At 38.6% G+C, this 17,965-nt stretch overlaps 4 protein-coding genes and 1 long non-coding RNA gene across 6 annotated transcripts; 2 read left to right on the top strand and 3 right to left on the bottom strand.

The window, feature by feature from the left end:
• The first annotated feature begins 581 nt into the window (after window positions 1-581).
• LOC110768296 (ras-related protein RHN1) lies at window positions 582-3,027 on the top strand. 2 transcript variants are annotated; one of them, XM_021972004.2, is made up of 8 exons: window positions 582-816; window positions 1,291-1,368; window positions 1,473-1,640; window positions 1,949-1,997; window positions 2,121-2,194; window positions 2,354-2,447; window positions 2,531-2,641; window positions 2,770-3,027. In XM_021972004.2, the coding sequence occupies exons 1-7, from the start codon at window positions 778-780 to the stop codon at window positions 2,626-2,628; spliced, it is 600 nt and encodes a 199-aa protein (XP_021827696.1). In that variant the 5' UTR covers window positions 582-777; the 3' UTR covers window positions 2,629-2,641; window positions 2,770-3,027. The 2 variants fall into 2 exon arrangements, with proteins under 2 accessions (XP_021827696.1, XP_021827695.1); XM_021972003.2 differs by having other exon boundaries at window positions 603-816; window positions 2,739-3,027.
• Window positions 3,028-3,782: 755 nt separating this feature from the next.
• On the bottom strand, window positions 3,783-5,335 carry LOC110768294 (uncharacterized). Its single transcript, XM_021972002.2, has one exon. It carries the CDS (start codon window positions 5,056-5,058, stop codon window positions 4,135-4,137), a length of 924 nt encoding a protein of 307 aa, XP_021827694.1. The 5' UTR covers window positions 5,059-5,335; the 3' UTR covers window positions 3,783-4,134.
• Window positions 5,336-5,439: 104 nt separating this feature from the next.
• LOC110768293 (Regulator of Vps4 activity in the MVB pathway protein) lies at window positions 5,440-9,281 on the bottom strand. Its single transcript, XM_021972001.2, has 6 exons — window positions 9,036-9,281; window positions 8,783-8,915; window positions 8,365-8,468; window positions 7,526-7,670; window positions 7,301-7,441; window positions 5,440-7,191 (listed from the first exon to the last, which is right to left on the bottom strand). Exons 1-6 carry the CDS (start codon window positions 9,074-9,076, stop codon window positions 5,827-5,829), a joined length of 1,929 nt encoding a protein of 642 aa, XP_021827693.1. The 5' UTR covers window positions 9,077-9,281; the 3' UTR covers window positions 5,440-5,826.
• Window positions 9,282-11,560: 2,279 nt separating this feature from the next.
• LOC110768297 (uncharacterized) lies at window positions 11,561-13,914 on the bottom strand. Its single transcript, XR_002528436.2, has 2 exons — window positions 12,054-13,914; window positions 11,561-11,945 (listed from the first exon to the last, which is right to left on the bottom strand). It is a non-coding gene; the product is annotated as an uncharacterized LOC110768297 (long non-coding RNA).
• Window positions 13,915-14,340: 426 nt separating this feature from the next.
• On the top strand, window positions 14,341-17,902 carry LOC110768300 (G-type lectin S-receptor-like serine/threonine-protein kinase B120). Its single transcript, XM_021972010.2, has 7 exons — window positions 14,341-15,631; window positions 15,910-16,053; window positions 16,144-16,346; window positions 16,439-16,649; window positions 16,781-17,018; window positions 17,128-17,275; window positions 17,388-17,902. Exons 1-7 carry the CDS (start codon window positions 14,419-14,421, stop codon window positions 17,691-17,693), a joined length of 2,463 nt encoding a protein of 820 aa, XP_021827702.2. The 5' UTR covers window positions 14,341-14,418; the 3' UTR covers window positions 17,694-17,902.
• The last annotated feature ends 63 nt before the right edge of the window (window positions 17,903-17,965 follow it).

Here is a 17,965-nt window from a genome sequence, read left to right on the forward strand (position 1 = left end):
TTGGGGTGGTACCTAACACCTTCCTCCTCAAGAAACCCATTTCCACAAGTTTCGTTTTCGTTAAATGACGGTGACCAATATTTCGGTTTTTTAAAGATAGTAGATGAATTCAACAAAGCAAGTCAGCTGGCTGCTTCAGATTCTGTATATTTAATTTCTTCTCTGAGAAAAAAAATAATAATAAAGTGAAAGGGTAAATTACATGTGTTTGGTACTTGTAGAGCATATTGTAACTCAAATTTTTGGTTTGATAAGGTCCAAAAATCGTAGCCTAAATGCAAATGAACGATCTATGAACGGCATGTCGTAGGGGTTAAGAAAAGTGGGATAATGTTGATGATTCAGTTGATGATTCATGAATTTCTTGTGTTGGTGGAAACACTGACTTGATCCCCCTGTGTACTGAAAGCAACCTTTAAACAAAGGCATATGGAAATCGAAAAGAAGAAAGTAGACAAAAAGAGGCAGCTAGCAAACAACTACCAGTCAACCAACAAAACTACCAGTCAGTTTGAAATGCTATTGCTAATACAAATCTTCCTTCTTCCATCCGCTTTTCCTGGTGGTCAAATGCCAATCAAGTGCTTCACCATTCCCTGGAAACAGCAAACCCAACAGGAAAGCTTTGTGTAAATGGTCTTTTGTTTTGTTTTCTCTCCCAGCTTCCTCATCTCATTGGTGCCTTTGCTTTCTTTTCACTTTCAAACTCATAACTCTTATCTCTTCCTGGCTTCCCCTGAAACTTGAGAAAGCTGCAGTGATTAAGCGATACGATCCATGGCGAGAACAGGCAATAAGAACATACAAGCCAAGCTGGTGGGTATGTCTTCCTTTATATTTTCTTTCATTCACTTTACTTGTGTGCATGAAATGGGATACTCTTAATTACTAGTTTCTTTTCTTGGAAATATGTTTGGTTTGTAATTCAGGGAAATAAATTGAGTTTTTTTCTTGGAGGATCACAGATCACTTGAAATATGCCTAGCCTAGATTTGAGGAGTAGAAGTTGATGTATTAAACTTCTTGTTTCTATTTGAATGCTTAGCTGATTGTAATTCACTTGATGAGCAGCATCTATGATGCTATGATTATATGTTTTTTAAAATTTATTTATCTCTCTGAATTCAGAATTTGTTTTATCCCCATATAAGTAATTACCTTCTGAAAAAGTCTTGGTTCTTAGATTGTTTGGATTGTTACATTTTTTCCATTAAAATATTTTAGCATTGAAAACCAGCAAGAGGAGGCCATCTTGGTCAATTAATTGGCTTTATCATTGCTTTTTCCCAGGTACTTCTTGGGGACATGGGAACTGGGAAGACAAGCTTGGTATTGAGATTTGTGACAGGAAAATTTTTGGAGTACCAGGTTCACTTTGAATATATATATATATATATATATATATAGAATCTTTCTCTGTATAAATTGTAGCATTATTAGTTCTTGGTCTCTAACATGAGTGTAAGCTGCAGGAATCAACAATTGGAGCAGCTTTCTTCACTCAGGTTCTGTCACTAAATGAAGCTACCATCAAATTTGATATATGGGACACTGCGGGTCAGGAACGGTACCATAGCCTGGCTCCTATGTACTACCGTGGTGCCGCTGCAGCTGTTGTGGTGTATGATATCACAAGCATGGTATGGTAACTAAACTAATATATCCAACAGGGTTTCGATCCTTACATTTGTTGCTAGCTTTTCACATGTTCATGTTTGTCACACACAGAATGCCTTGAAAGATGACTGCAACTTAAATGTTTTTCACATTTGTTGCTAGCTTTTCACATGCCTTCCAATGCTGCCATTCTAAGTTTATCTGTTGTGTGCATGAAGTTTTTCGGTTTTCATTCTTCCTGAAGCAGAGATACTTCATAATATGTCTGCTGTGCAACAGAAAGATTTCTCTTAGAATATGCCTGGTTCAATATGTGGTGTTTTGGCTGCAGGAATCATTTGTGAGAGCAAAAAAGTGGGTTCAAGAATTGCAAAGACAAGGTGCATGACAGTTTTTGTACTTTTTGAAAACTTTTGGAGTCTGATCAGTGTTTTCTGGTTCAAGTGAATTTCAATATTGTTTCAAGCTAAAGTAAATTTGTTCAAATCCTTATTTGATCTCAGCAAATCCAACTCTAATAATGTTCTTGGCCGGTAACAAGGCTGACTTGGAAGAGAAGAGAAAAGTGGGGTTTGAGGTATTCACTCTTCACCATCCCATGTTCCTTTTTGGTCATTTTTCATATTCATACAAGTACAATGAAAGGCACACCTGTTAGATTTATAACAGAATCTGAAACTAAATTTTTATTGATTCTTAGATTGTTTTGCAAATGACTACGTTTTTTATACTGCAGGAAGGTGAGCAATATGCCAAGGAAAATGGCTTGGTTTTTCTTGAAACATCTGCCAAAACTGCACAGAATGTCAATGAGCTCTTTTATGAAATAGGTACACCCTATTTCATATGTTATGCAAATTGTTTCAGTCCCGGATCTTCTTTACCATGCTTATGAAAGCAAGTCTTTTTGCAGGAAAAAAGTTGGCTAAAGCTAGCCCTTCTCGTCCAACTGGGATAAAATTGCATAGCAGATCACAGCAAAACAGCAGGAGAATGTTTTGTTGCTCTTGATGACGCCACGCCAGTATGCAACTTTCTTATGTGCATCAAATTTATCATTTCAATTCAAGTCTTCAATAGATTCTTTAATATGATTTTGTTTTTTTTTTTCCTTTTCCCAGAAGCAACAAACATATACTTGTATGATTACAGGTTCATCTGTGTTCAAGGACATCATGGTTCAAGAAGATGGAGAAACTAACTAATCGTGGCTCATGATCAAGCACATGGTTCATCTGCGAGCTCTGCGAATCGCACGTTACAAATATTAATTTCCTTTAGTTATGTACATTATAAGAATTGTTTCATTATGTTCATTTGATGTTCCAAGAGTGATTGTGGAACATAATATGGAGAAGCAAAATGCAACGTGGCATGGCCAATAAAGCAATCTACTCTTGATTTCTGAAATGTGTGTGTGTGTGTGTTATGCAACAATAGACACCATAAATATATTGTCAATGGTGGTCCTAAATCCTCCATGGTAGCCTTGAAAGTCAGCTCTTTGAGGGCATATTGGCAGAGTTTGGGGTCTTTATTTTTAATGGCATTGAAAGCCAAAGCCAAAGCCAAAGCCAAAGCCGAAATTCAATATTGTATTAAATGCGGTGCAGTGTGCAGAAAATGAAGCTTCTTGCCTAATAGAGCTCTCCTCTCCTCCCTCATAGAAACCAAAGAGAAAGGTCTCGTCCTTATCAAAGTGGACAAAGACCTCAGCAAGGGCAGGTGACACACAAAGAGACAGTTTTTGTGTATTTTAAGCTTTCAATGCATAGTTATCTGAACTCGAGGTCCCTCAAAAACAGAGAGATTTCTTTTCCATGTTTTTTCCCTCTTGGTTTTTTTTTCTTTCTTCATTTTTTGGAAGTCCACCCTTGACAGTTCACGTGCCATTTCTCACCATCCCAAAACAAAAACAAAAACAAAATCAAAGGTGAACATGTTTTCTTATTGTACAAGCGACATTGGGGAGTGGGGAACCAAATTTAGGACTCAATTGTAAGACTAACTGCTCTTAAACACTTAACTACAAATGTCTTGTAAATGTGAATTTATACAAACGACATTGGGGAGTCGGGAACCGAACTAAGAACCTCGAATGTAAGATTAACTGCTCTTAAATACTTAAACTATGAGTGTCTTTTAGAATATGTTAAGATAGAAAATGCGATAAAACTGCTTTCCCAAAAACTACTAAAAACCCAAGTGAAAACAAGAAAAGCAATTCTGTCTCTCTGCAGGTTCAGAGAGAGAGAGAGAGAGAGAAAGAGTTGGAAATTCATGTGGCATGGGCTGGCTTGGGTGGACGAGCCATGGCCACGCATGCAGTGAAAAAAGCTGATCTGGGTACACTACTCTGCCTCTTCCCAGCTAATTTTTACTATTCCCATTACAAATCACCAAACAGAAAAAAATAAAACCCACCCACCTCTTAAATACAATTAAAAAAGAAGATTAAAAACTAAAGCTCTAACTAAACTGTTTCTCCTGATTATGGCATGGAGAATTAACCATTAATCACCATGAAGGAGAAGTACAAGGAGAACCTGATGAAGAGGAAGAGAGGCCATTGTTAGTATTGGAATCACTACCTGAAGTGCCTAAGGACCTGGCATCTCTGAGAGGAACAGAGCAAGCCTCTGCGGGGAGCTTCTTCATTGGAGTTAGAGGAGGTGTGGTTGTTGGGCTTGAGGGACCAGAAGGGGTTGGTTGGGCAACCTCATCCTCTCCAGAGCTAGAAGAAGAACCCCCTCCCATTTCTAGTCTTGAAGGTGAAGTCTCTGGAGTTTCAAAGGGAGTGTTGTTTTCTCCTCCACTGTGCCTGGTGCTTGCTTCATCATTGTCATAAATGGGGTTAGAAATGTACACAAAATGCTCTGCACCACCACCAGCTTTCTCATTACAATGAGCACCAGGACTGCTATTACCAGCTTGAATTTTCTCTTCTTGGGTTGGCTGGGGTGAAGTCACAAAAGAAATTGATGGGGATGGGCTTGATATTATGACCCCAATATGACAGGGGGTTGTGTTTGGTAATATTTCTTGGTTTGGGACCGGGATGTCAAAAACCTGGTGAAGAAGGTGAGTATGGTGCTTCTTTGTTTCTGCATTGTCTTGTTTGCAAGGAACTGATGGGAAAAGGAAGCTTCTTGGAGCACGAAGAACCCCTAGAAAGCTGCTGAGAGGAGGGCCAGCTGAGTGATGTTGAGGCTGTGATGAGGGCTGCTGAGAAGAGGTTGTGGTGGCTGCAGAGTCGATGGCATCAGCGGTGGCGGTGGCGTTGAGGTTTGGGTTGGAGGTGTTGGTTTTGAGCTGACGCCGGCGAAGTAGGAGGGAACAGTAGAGCTCAGCTAGCAGCACCAAGATTAAGCCCAACACTATGGCAAGGCTCACCACCATTACCAGTGTGGCCCCCATTATCACCTTGGATGTGCCCTTCATCTCTCTCTGTTTTCTCTCTGTTTCTCACTCTGTTTCTCTTAGACTGGAGTGTGAGGCAGTGAAAGGGTCCTGTGTTATATTGGAGGGTGAGAAGCTTTTTTTGGCGGGAAACAGTACGTCCCCTTTGACAAGGAAAGGGCATGGGATGCGAATCTAGAAGGGGCAAAAGGCCTGGGGAATGTCAAGGCTTTTCCTTCTGACAGTCAAGGTCATAATAGTAATTTGGGTGGTACTACCACTAAGGTTAACACCATTATTACAATATCGGAACCCATTTGACAGTTACGTTCGAATCCCATGACAATCGGCAAACACTTGGTATAAACAACAAATTTACCTCTTTGTCCTGGAGTGCAGACGAAATTACCATTCTACAATCACTAAAAGAAAGAAAAATTCATTTATGACAATGGAGCTGTTATACATCATACAACAACAAAGCATTCTCAATCTCAAATTTCAAGTTCCTGTCAGATTCTAGTATCTCTCTATCAATTGAAGCAGCAGACACTGTTACAATGATGGTTCAGCCGACGATTTACAATGATGACTCAGCAGATTCAGTAAAGACTTGGGGCTTTTCAGAGTGAGGTAAAACACCAATCCTGGGGTGCCACAGTGCCACTCAACTATAGCAATCGATATTAGTCGTGTTAACTTTCTTCAAGACAACACAATAGCCACTCAGTGAAACACAAGCAACAAGATAACAATGGTTACCATCTACCTGATAAGGATTCAGATTTTGAATTCTGATTGCTTTACCCGCTACCTTCCTCTTAGTGCTTTAAATTGGGCAGCCAAATCCTCATAGTCTGGCAACTTGGGATGCACATGCCGAGCTGGGTTGGACCTATCTGGTTGAAAGGAAGCCGCCCGAGCATAAACTTTGGCTGCCTCTGATGGACCACTATGTTCATTAGGAAGGGAAATCGATCTTGCTGGGGTTGCCATTTCTGACTCATCTCTGCTTTCGTGCCTTGGGGATTCACCAACACCAGTGCCTGCATGACGTGGATGACGACTTCTTGACTTTCTTCTTGACATTTCTGGTTCAAAGTTGGATGGCTTTTTACTGTAATGAATCAGCAGTTCATCGATTCTCCTCTCTTCTTCATCTTTCTTACCGTGCTCATCATCAAATAACAGTTGCAGGCCTCGTCTTGTCTCATCCCTTCTCCTGCTTCTGGATTTTCTCATTGCTACTTCTGCATCTTCACTGTTTCCGGCATCATTGTGAGAGGAACGTGATCTTGAGTGTCTCCTCCTAGCTGATCTTGGTTTGCTAGATGCATCATCCCGATGAGTGTGATCCTTCTCAAGATCATGATTATTAACCTTTGCAGCAGCACGCCTCTCACCCTCATCATCAGATCCTGGTTGTGCTCCTCCCAGTATATTATCAACAAAGGCTATGTTATACGCTACAGGATCCTTAGTGATGCCATCATTGCCAGAACTACGATGTGAAGAACCTAAACTGGTTTCATGTTTTCTACCTTTTGCTTTGACATTAGGTTTCACATATGGAGGAGGGATGCCATAATTCTTCACTTTAGGTGTTTCTTCTTCTTTACTTGCTAATCTTGCATCATTGTGTTGGCCGCCATAATTGTCATCAGCAAATGAGCCTTTACCATTGCTTTTCACATGCGATCCAGCAACATTTGGCTTTACATGAGGTAAAGCTTCATGGCAGTCTCTCTTAGGAACATTGTTCTCCCTACCATGATGCCTTTCCTGTCCTTTTGCCTGAGATGAACTGCCCAATCCAACTGAATTTGGGGGAGCATCCTCCTTTCCATTCCATGCTTCATATTTGTGAGAAACAACTTCTTGCCTTTCCTGGAACAAAATTCCATGCCCATTTTTTTCCACAACCGTATCTTCCCTGCCACTGAGAGACTTGTATTCTTTTCCAACGAGTCTATGCCTCGTCTGATGATTGTGCTCATCCGTCTTCAATACAGTACCATCCTTGTCATTGTGTAATTTGTGGGCATCATTAAGATCAAGCCTCCTTTCTGTAGGCAAAATATTATGCTTATCTCCTTTTGGGACTGCAGATGCCCCATTAGACAATTTGCCTTTATTATCAGGAACATGGGAAGATCCGTAAGTTTTTGGCTTTTCCTGCAAGGTCCCAATTTTCAAGTGACTTCAAATTTTGAGAAAGCAATGCTTTTGACTAAGGATTTTTTATTCTATCTATTACAGATGTTAACACAGTAGGTGGACATACCTGTATAAATGCAGGAGGTTTAGACATCCTTTGTTCAAAGGCCTTGGAGTCCCACTTTATTGAGAATTCCAATGCTATGTCTTTCATTAACTGAATCTTCTTCTCCAATGTAGGAGGCTTTGAAGCTAAGTTCTCAACAAACTATCAATAAAAATTCAGTTGGTTAGTTTTAAAGCAGTTACGGATTCACACAGTTCTATTATGAGCAGGTCAATAAATAGTTACCTTTTGATTCACAAAATACTCCAGAGAATTCTCGTATCTCTCTTGAAATAGTTGCCTAAGGTCACGCAATTCTGGTAAATCAGAAAACCTTGCTGCAGCAGACATCAGTGATGATACAGGTTCCCGACATTCCTCAGGGCATTCGCTACAATGAAAATAATGCAGCAAGGAAACATTGTATTGAGTTTGATTTTATTGTTCTTAAACTAATGCAATTAAGGAAGGTTCAAGAATGGTAATATCATTCCTTTTAGCAGGAATCCAAACCATTTGTTTGGATAACTTTGTAATGTATAATATTAGAGGAACTACGTTAGATTAACAGACATAATGGAGAAAGGACATAGAATCAGCTACCAACTTCAATCATTCATGATGTGGTCAAATGCAGAATTTGGTGAGAGTTTGCAATCGAATTACAGTAGTCCACACATGGATAGTGTTGTAACAGATTTTTACTCAAATCAATATCTTCCCAACAGATATTCCCCAGCTAGAAGGATGCCAACCAAATCTACACCCATTTTTGCAGCTTCAAACACCATCAGCCATAAATTGTACACATGTGCATATCATATAATATGATAATTCACAGAGTTGAACATGACATGTATAGAAGAAGGTTATATAGTATAAGAGTGCCAAATCCAAAGATGAAAGCAAGAGAAGATACACAATGCTGCATCAGTAGGATTTGGCAAATTAAGTAAACTGGCGAGACTGATATCAAAAAGAGCATCATACAGTTGCATATGCTAAATAGACTAAGAAAATCAAATGCTTGATATTGGCAGCAAACAATCTCTAGATAAGCACAAGAAGGAAAGAACAAGGTATACCTTTGTTTCTGCATGACTGAAAGATGCTTCAGCACCAAATCACAGCATCGCTCCACGAAATCATAACACGACGAAAGTATCACCTCTGCTGTGAGTCCATCAGCCTGTATTTAACAAATATAACACTCTTCATTTAGGTGGACAAGATAGACAAAAACAAAACTAGTCCATCAGCCTGTATATCCAATTAATAAATAAACCTTGTGCATTTGATTTAATCAAAAGATTATATCCTCTCAAATAGCAAATGTCGCAAAAAAAAAACAAAACAAAACAAAAGCGGAATATTGTTTTTTCTCGGCGACCAAACAGATTATAGAAAATACGGAATTGCAACTAAAATCACTCAACAAGAAAGAAAGCATCAATGAATCAAAAGCCAAAATACAAATTGTAAAGACAGAGCAATCAATCTCACCCTTCCAAAAGCATTAATATCAAGGCCATTGGCGAGTAGATCAGCGATATCTTTCCTCAAAAACTTCTGCGTGGCGTTCCTCTTCCTCCGTATCACATCGATCCGAGTTTTCGTCAATTTAATCAACGATTTACTACCAAAACAAAAGACATGCAGAAAATACGAAACATATCATAAGCACACTAATATTTCAATTTATGTAGATACATAGATGCAGATGAAATTGTAAAAAGAGAGGGATCTGAGGGAAAACCATTTAGCGGCAAATCCACGGCCGAGCAGCCCGTCCAACATTTTTCAATCTCTTTCTTCAACTCGGTGAACACTGAGCAACTCAGACTGAAAGAGCGGGCATTAGCGAAGCTGGAGCTTGAACAAAAAGAAGAAGAAGAAGGAGGAGGAAGATGAAGAAGAAGAAGTCTCTTTCTCTCTTTGTGAAAGCCGCTTCCTTCAGTGGGTCTCGGACATTTTTCAAACTCACTTGGCCACTAAACTGATGGGACAGAGAAAACTTCTGTGACCATAAGGTCCTTGCTCTTTTACCTTTACGTAACGACGTTGACGCGGGTAACAACCGGTCATTTTAACGTTAGGGAGGGTATTTTGGGGAGATAGCGATGTTTTGGTGAGTGCGGCGGATGAGTCGGTGGCTAAAAGTGTGGTGGGGAGATCATGGGCGTTGGATTTGAATACTTTTGAGGTCTCGTTGTGGAGAGGTGGGGGGTGAGAAGTCATCAAGTCAAGGTGGGTAAAGACGAGTGTCACAGGAGTTGATAAAATCTGCTGAGCTGGACCCGGAGAGGGTGGTGACCATCAAGGCCTTTGGTTTCGGTCATATTATTATTTTTAATTATTATTAGTGTATTTGTTTATTTATTTTATTTTATATTGCTTTCATGGGACGACAATAAAAACCGTGTGAAATTATTGTTTTTGGTCTGACAGAAACAAAAATTGATAGGGGCCCAGAGCCGTTGATAACGGCCATACCAACCGTATATATAAGAATTTTGTCTGAAAATAGAAAAGAAAATTGTTCATTATTGGTGAGTGATCTTTTTCATCCTAAATTCCTACAATTTCTTTCCAAACGTCTCTCTTCCATTTTCCTCCCTTGAAAAGAATCATTTTCATTATTGTGATGTTATAGGTTGGATCATCTAATAATGAATGGATCTTATTCTTCGGGTGTACCTCTGATTTATTATGTTGTCAACGAATTTTCAGTATACACATGTTATAATAATAGTTGTGTCTTAAATTATCATTTAAAGATTATATCTATGAAAAATAGAAAGTGTTATCTGTTTGAGATTTTTTTTGAAATGGTGTATCCAATATTGAAATGGTTGTTATAACTTGGAAGATTATAATTAAGAGCAACCCACATGTTACTTCCATTAACAAATGGAAAAAATAAAAAGGGTCAAAACTATCACATACATCTTCATTTTCCTCATCACCAATCTAATTCTACCTACCTTCATCTAACTTTCCTGCAGCAGCGACCCAAATTAGCAAACCACTAATTAAAGAGCCCACCATTTTCCAATTTAATTGAGGTTTAGCACCACCCATTTTAAGATTTTTCCTTTCTGATGAATGAGATTTCAATGTCTGTTCGTGGCATGATTCTTTCTTGAATGATGAGGTCAAATTACAAAAATGCCATTTCCTAACTTGGGCCTTAGGCCCAAAAGCTAACAAAAGTTGAACCTGGGTCGGCCCACTTTAGCCCAGTCATCATTTTTACACCTGGCTGAATTGGAATTTGGCAGATAGATTTGTGACTAGTCTAACCAAAAGCTTGTTTCTTGCATTCAGTTGAAAGGATCTTCTTTGAAAGGTCACCAAAAACAGGTGGTGGGTCAAAGACTCAAATGACTTTTCATAGGAAAGATTGAATGTTTGAATTGATGACGCAACAATGAGATTTTTATGGGCAGACGTGCAGAGAGAAAGGAAGATTGCAAGGGGTTAGGTTTCACTTTAAGTTAATTAGGGCATTTTTTATATATTTAATTAGGAGTAAATTGAGTTTTCATTGTAAGGATGATGTGTCCAGTTTATATCCTTTAGATTAAATTTTAATGAGGTGGTATGTGGAGAACAAAAATCAAGCAGATCATGACTGATAATATCAGAGTAGAGGATCCAAATCCTTTTCTTAAATAATGAGGTTAAATTACAAAAATGCCATATCCTAACTTGGGCCATAGGCACAAAAGCTAACCACATATGAACCTGGGTCGCCCCAATTCAACCCAGTCAACCTTTTACACGTGGCTGAATTGGAATTTGGCAAGCCCATTAGATAGATTTGTGACTAGTCTAACCAAAAGATTGTCTCTTGCATTCAGTTGACTTACCCACTTTGAAAGGGCAGGTTGACCTTTGACCCACCCCTCTTTTTTGGTGACCTACTTCTTTCAAAACAAAAAAGCCTTACTTCTTTCTTCTTCTTTTTTGGTCGAAAAAGCCCTATTTCCATTTTAACAGCATTGGCAATTCAACACGGACTCTGGTTATTTTGTTTAGTTTATACTGCTAGTGCCACAAAGTTACTACAAAAATTTGGGATTGTATAATGTTAAGTTTGTGTTAGTTGATGTAGATGTGGAGTAATTAAGTTCGAATCCCCTCCCTATAAGTTAGATTAATTTAGACTAATTCAAACTATCGTTTATATATAAAAAGAAAAATAGTGTTACTGACTAATTCACAAGATGTCGAATGTGACAAGTTCTCTCCAAATCAGATCCCAACAACACACACCCAAAAAAAAAAACTGTGAAATATATCTCATTATGATCACAAATCACAGATTTTACAATTTAAACTCTCAATGGTGGGCCACCAAGAAATAATGGGTTTACAAAAATGCATAAGAAAGAAAGCCGGCTCTGTTATGGAAAATACTGAGTCTATTGTTGTATATATGCTTGACGGTTCCTACCTACCAAAAACATCTCAAGAAGTTGATGAGGAAATGGAACAAATAGTTTTCTCGATCGAGCAATTCATGTCGAACTAATCTTTCCAAGATGATATTCTGAGGCAGAAGCTCACTGTAGTAAAGCAAGGTTGAGACTGAGGCAGCTGGCTCTCCAATTAGAGATGTTAGTAGCCTCATCAGTGACCTAAACATCAATGGTGTAAGAGACTGCATCACAAAGAAACAAAAACACAAAGAAAAGAAAGCAAAAAAAGTTACAAATAGAAATCAATTTGAGAGCCCAAAGGAGTTTGCTTGATGATCAAATATACATACCATGGCTTTGGTGAGCAAGGCAAGAAGAGCAAGAAGGACTTGAAGTTTTAAAAATGAAATTCTGAGATGAAACAGAGGCGAGGTATTGAGATTGGGGTTGGGGTGACTGGTGATTTGGTGAGGATCTCTAGCTGCCAATCTCCAGCAAACATTCAAACCTACCCGTCCATATTCTGAAACTTTTACAAGAAAATATTGGCCAATAGGTGCATTCAATTAAGGTCGCGCGCTATTGGCCAAAAACCCTACTTTCTCTCTGTGTTTTTTCAATCAAAACAAAACCCAACTTTTCTTTTTCTGTTCATCTTTTTACAAAAAATCATCAGAGAATTGAGATTTCAACCAACTTCGAGCAGTTTTGTTTTCTTGAACTCAGCTAATTAAAGTGACACAGAAACTTGTACAACTTTGAAATCAATGGGAAATGTTTTTTTTCATCCCCATCTAATAATCTAAAATCCGAATGGGACCAACAACATGTACTTTCCAAAAAAATTCAGACTCTGATCTGACGCCAAGAATACGAGAAGGATTCTGTGTCATTGACCGTTTGGCAGCTTAGAAAATACCTTTACGTTGCGGTCTATAGGGGTAATATACGAGTATGTCTGCCAGTTCAATGTAATCTAAATCGGTTGTATACACAATGATTGACAATATGACTGATTACAAAGACGAGATTATATATTTTATACAAGTGATATTGGGAGAACGAAAATTCGACATATTGGAAATATATTGTTGGACATTTGAGTCTAAAACATCTATAAACCGGGAAATTCCTACCCGAAACTCCTCTTGGCAACATATTTTTCCCACCACTCTTATGGCAATGAGAACGTACAGTTTTTGTTTTATTTTATTTGGACTTACTGGGAAACTGAATGAGCATAATTCAACTAGAGGGGAACATCTAGATTGGGAAAGACGCTTCAAGATCATTGAAGGGATTGCACAAGGACTTCTCTATCTTCACAAGTATTCTAGACTGAGAATCATACACAGAGATCTGAAAGCTAGTAACATTTTGCTTGATGAAAAAATGAATCCGAAGATATCAGATTTTGGAATGGCCAGAATTTTCGGACAATACAAGAAGAGTTGTAGGAACATAGGAAGTACAGAAAAAATATTTTCACAGTGATGTTTTCCAAACAGCAGTGTAACATTTATATATGCACTTGCTTCTTTTTTTTTTTTTTTTCCCAAGTATGAATGCTCTCTAAGGTTTACAATTATGCAGCGTAATATGTCTCCAAAGTATGCCATGAAAGACATTTTCTCCAAGAAGTCCGATGTTTACAGCTTCGGAGTTTTACTGCTGGAGTTTTTGAGTGGCAAAAAGAACACCGTTTTCCTTTCATCTACTACTCTCAGCCTTATTGAACTTGTAAGTAACAAAGATAGACAGATCAAAACAGGCATTCAATTTCAATTTTCAACTAGAGCAGAAAGACTCATACACTGCATCAAAACTTAAATGATTTACAGGCCTGGGAATTGTGGAAACAAGGTGACAGTGTAGAGCTAAGGGACAACTCAATGGCCTCATGCCCAAAAGAAGAAGTTTCAAAATTTATTCATGTTGGCCTCCTGTGTGTGCAAGAGCATGCTGCAGATAGACCTACCATTTCAGAAGTCATATCCATGCTTGCGAGTGATATCATGTTTTTGCCTGATCCAAAACAACCTGCATATTATTTTTCGAGAAATGAAGTTTGGCCATCACCACCATATGGAAGGCTTGATATGGGTTCAGTAAATTGTGTACCCATAACTGTAATGGAAGCTAGATAAATAAAAGATACTAGTTTCATTTTTCATCAGATATTAGTAAGAATTGGGGTTACTACATTGATTTTTCTTTGCCCTTTATACAAGCGATATTGAGAGAGGGAGAATCGAACCTAGCACATCAAGTGCATGGGTAATACTCTTATCAATTGAGCTACAAGTCCCATGTAGGCGAACATCCTTTTGACAGTGGCGGTCCATGAAGGAAATTCAAATTACAGTTAGAAGTATGCCTACGAAATTAAGATGACTAATTAGTAGGGGCCCGGTTCATGACTTTAATGGCTATCACAAGAACCTTCCACTATGACTCGCATAATTTTTTCAGAGCCATCCTTGCAGTTTTTAAAGAACAAGTCAATAAAATACTGAGGTCAACGGTCCAAGAGTCACCAATTTTGGACACAAGTCTACCCCCACACGTATAACAACAGTGCAAGTAATTACTAATTTACTTGTATTTGTTAAATCAAGAAAAGTCGGGGGGAGAGAAGTCTTCCATAGAGGCTCATTTCAAGTTACAAACACTTCTGTGAGAGAACAGAGATCATTTACACAAAACATTTAGCAGATGGCTAAACTGAGAAGCCTTGTGCTTCTCTTTTTCTCATGTTTCTTCATGCGGTATATTTGTTCTTCTTATGCAGAAACAGTGATATATACCCTCAAGCAAGGCGAACAGCTCCGGGACCAGGACACCGATCATCTCGTCTCTCAACATGGCCACTTCAAGTTAGGCTTCTTCAGTCCTGGTGCTTCAAGTAACCTCGGCATTACCAGTAACCGTTTCTTGGGAATATGGTACAGCAAACTACCAGATCATCCAGATGCAGTGTGGGTGGCCAACCCAGAAACTCCGGTTGTCGATTCATCTGGAGTATTTACATTAGATAGTGATGGAAAATTGAAGATCATACATGGTGGAGGGCAGATTATTATATCAGATCCCAATCAAACAGTTTCTGGTAATGTGACTGCCTATTTGATGGATACTGGAAATTTTATCCTAAGAGAAGTAACATCAGATGGAATGCCTGCAAACATTCTATGGGAAAGTTTTGATTATCCATCCAACACATTGTTACCTGGAATGAAGTTAGGCATGAACCTTAAGACTGGACATAATCGAACACTTTCTTCATGGTTCAGTTATCAATCCCCGGTGTCTGGTGCGTTCAGGCTTGGCGTGGACCCCAGTCGCACCAACCAATTGATCATCTGGCGGCGAGAGGTTGTATACTGGACCAGCGGGATCTGGGAGAATGGAAGTTTTCCAAAGGCCCCTGAACTGACAACAAGGACTGATTTATTTGATTTCACTTTTGTATCAAATGAAGAAGAAAAGTACTTCACTTACTCTGTTAAAAACAACTCTACTCTTTCAAGATGGGAACTGAATACTTGGGGCCAACTCTTGCAGTCAATTTTGGCCCCAAACGGTACTACTTGGGAAACCACCGTTACAAGTCCATGCAAGTTCAACCCGTATTACCCAGATGCAGTGTGCATAGAGCAGAAGCCCACTGAATGCAGGAATGGATCTGAGCTACTTGTGCCAACAAGAGGCTACTTAAATGATGCTCAATTTACACATCAGGATAATAATACTAACTTAGATCTTAGCGACTGTCACGCTACTTGCTGGAGTGATTGCACCTGTATCGGCTACCAAAATATACATACCAATGGATCTGGATGCCTGTTTTTCAAAAAGGGAGCACATTTTGTCCAGAATGATTACTTTGGAGTCAATTATCTCATTATCATAGCGAATAACAGCAGAGGTATGTACGGCCTAAACCAATACTGAGTTTATCTTATGCATCTCCTGATTCTTACATCCTTTCTATATCTTTTGAGCTTTCTCAGAAGTTAGAAATATGCTTGAAACTGATAAATAAGAAAATTAAGTAATGGTGGGTTTGTGCTATTTGATACCATGATACAAAACACTGCAATGCAACGATTATGTCTGGCATTGTTTTGAATAAGAACAAACAGTTAGAATTAGCTACAGCTCTCAACCACTTAATACTTGAAACTAATTTTGTGGTTGGTGTAGATGGAACGCCTACCGAAAAAGGAAGTACACAGAAGAAATGGTGGATATGGTGTATCGTAGGTATTATACTTGCTATGGCAGTGCTACTTTTAGGCTATTGCTGCTACACAAGGAAAAGAAAACTTGCAGTCGTGCAACAAACTGGTAAGCTGAAACGATAAAAGTTTTTGTTTCTGTTAATTATAAATTGCAAGTGCAAGTACATTATATACTATTGAAATTATCGGAATGCAGACAAGGTGGAAACAAGCCAAGAGCAAGGACTACTTGAGTTGGGATCTCAAATTAGAGGATTTCGTGACATATTCAAGCTCAAAACAGGCAAAGGGAGAGGGCAGGAGTTTAAGATGCTCAGCTTTTCTGAAATACTGGCTGCAACAGATGACTTCTCATTTGCCAGAAAGCTAGGAGAGGGTGGTTTTGGACCAGTCTACAAGGTAAAATTTAAGTTTATCTGGAAATTTAAAAAATTAAAAATAAAACAATGATTATCTGGGAAATTGATACCTGACACTGAAAAATGATGTAGGGTGTATTACCAGATGGGCAACAGGTGGCAGTAAAGAGACTTGCAAGACATTCAGGACAAGGAATAGAAGAATTCATGAATGAGATTACACTTATAGCTGAACTTCAACATAGTAATCTTGTTCGGCTTTTGGGTTGTTGCATTCAAGGAGAAGAGAAGATTCTGATATACGAATACCTGACAAATACAAGCTTAGATGCCTTCCTCTTTGGTTTGTCCATAATTCCCTTTCAAATCCATACACTCCCCTCTTCCCCCTGATCTTTAACCCTACAAATCTGCTTAATCTGGCATCTTATATTTGATTATTATGTTGACCACTACACACCACTTTAACTGCAGATTCCACTAGAGTGAATCTTTTAGATTGGCAGAGACGCATCAACATCATCGAAGGGATTGCACAAGGACTTCTTTATCTTCATAAGTATTCTAGAGTCAGAGTCATACACAGAGATCTGAAGACTAGCAACATTTTACTTGATGAAAACATGAACCCTAAGATATCAGATTTTGGAATGGCCAGAATTTTCGGACAGAATGAGTCCAGAGCAAATACGAATAGAGTTGTAGGAACATAGTAAGTACCAAAAAAGAAATCATAGTAATGTCTTCCAAACGACACTTTGACATTTATCTTTACTTTTGCAAAATATGAATGTTCCCTAACTTGTAATGATTTTATGCAGTGGCTATATGTCTCCAGAATATGCCATGAATGGCATTTTCTCTGAGAAGTCCGATGTATACAGCTTCGGAGTTGTACTGCTGGAGATTGTGAGCGGCCAAAAGAACACTGTTTTTGTTTCATCCACTGCTCTCAGCCTTATCGAACTAGTAAGTTATAAAGAAGAGCAAAATGGAATTTAATTTCCATTAGACAGAAAGATACCCTAATCCTAATGTGATTTAACACTCATGTGGTTCATCAAAACTCTAATGATTGCAGGCCTGGGACTTATGGAAACAAGGTGACAGCCTAGAGCTAAGGGACCCATCAATGGACTCGTGCCCAAAAGATGAAGTTTCAAAATTTATTCACGTTGGTCTCCTATGTGTGCAAGAGTATGCAGTAAATAGACCTACCATGTCAGAGGTAATATCCATGCTTACAAGCGAGATCATGTTTTTACCTGATCCAAAACAACCTGCATACAGTATTTCAAGAAGTGAAGTTGGGTCATCACAACCTCATGGAAGGTTGGATATGGGTTCATCAAATTGTGTATCTATAACTATGATGGAAGCTAGATAAAGATACTACTTTCACGTTCTATCAGATGGTATTCATTATTCAATAGGGATCCTACAAATGCTATGTGCATAGGGAGAATCCTGTTGAATCTAGGAAGAGTTTGGATACATTTTTTTCCACAAGAAACTATTTATTCATTTCTTTATTTTAGACTATCTAAATGGATGTAAATACGCAGAAACATAAATTTCTAATTGTAACACCAAGAAGTCGGTCTTGTGGAACTAGTATTTGTGTCAATGGAAATCGATGTGAGTTTTCGAGTAAAGGGT

The sequence above is a fragment of the Prunus avium genome, chromosome 7 (genome assembly GCF_965620075.1).
Source record: "Prunus avium chromosome 7, drPruAviu1.hap1.1, whole genome shotgun sequence".
NCBI lineage: Eukaryota > Viridiplantae > Streptophyta > Magnoliopsida > Rosales > Rosaceae > Prunus > Prunus avium.

Coding starts and splice junctions, on each gene's coding strand:
- LOC110768300 (XM_021972010.2), top strand. CDS start 14,419: ATGGCTAAACTGAGAAGCCTTGTGCTTCTCTTTTTCTCATGTTTCTTC. Junction 17,019..17,127: donor AATAGAGTTGTAGGAACATA/GTAAGTACCAAA, acceptor GATTTTATGCAG/TGGCTATATGTCTCCAGAAT. Junction 17,276..17,387: donor CTCTCAGCCTTATCGAACTA/GTAAGTTATAAA, acceptor TAATGATTGCAG/GCCTGGGACTTATGGAAACA.
- LOC110768294 (XM_021972002.2), bottom strand. CDS start 5,058: ATGAAGGGCACATCCAAGGTGATAATGGGGGCCACACTGGTAATGGTG.
- LOC110768296 (XM_021972004.2), top strand. CDS start 778: ATGGCGAGAACAGGCAATAAGAACATACAAGCCAAGCTG. Junction 1,641..1,948: donor TGTATGATATCACAAGCATG/GTATGGTAACTA, acceptor TTTTGGCTGCAG/GAATCATTTGTGAGAGCAAA. Junction 2,195..2,353: donor AGAGAAAAGTGGGGTTTGAG/GTATTCACTCTT, acceptor TTTATACTGCAG/GAAGGTGAGCAATATGCCAA.
- LOC110768293 (XM_021972001.2), bottom strand. CDS start 9,076: ATGTTGGACGGGCTGCTCGGCCGTGGATTTGCCGCTAAATG. Junction 8,469..8,782: donor ATATTAATGCTTTTGGAAGG/GTGAGATTGATT, acceptor TGTTAAATACAG/GCTGATGGACTCACAGCAGA. Junction 7,671..8,364: donor TCAGTCATGCAGAAACAAAG/GTATACCTTGTT, acceptor TTTTCATTGTAG/CGAATGCCCTGAGGAATGTC.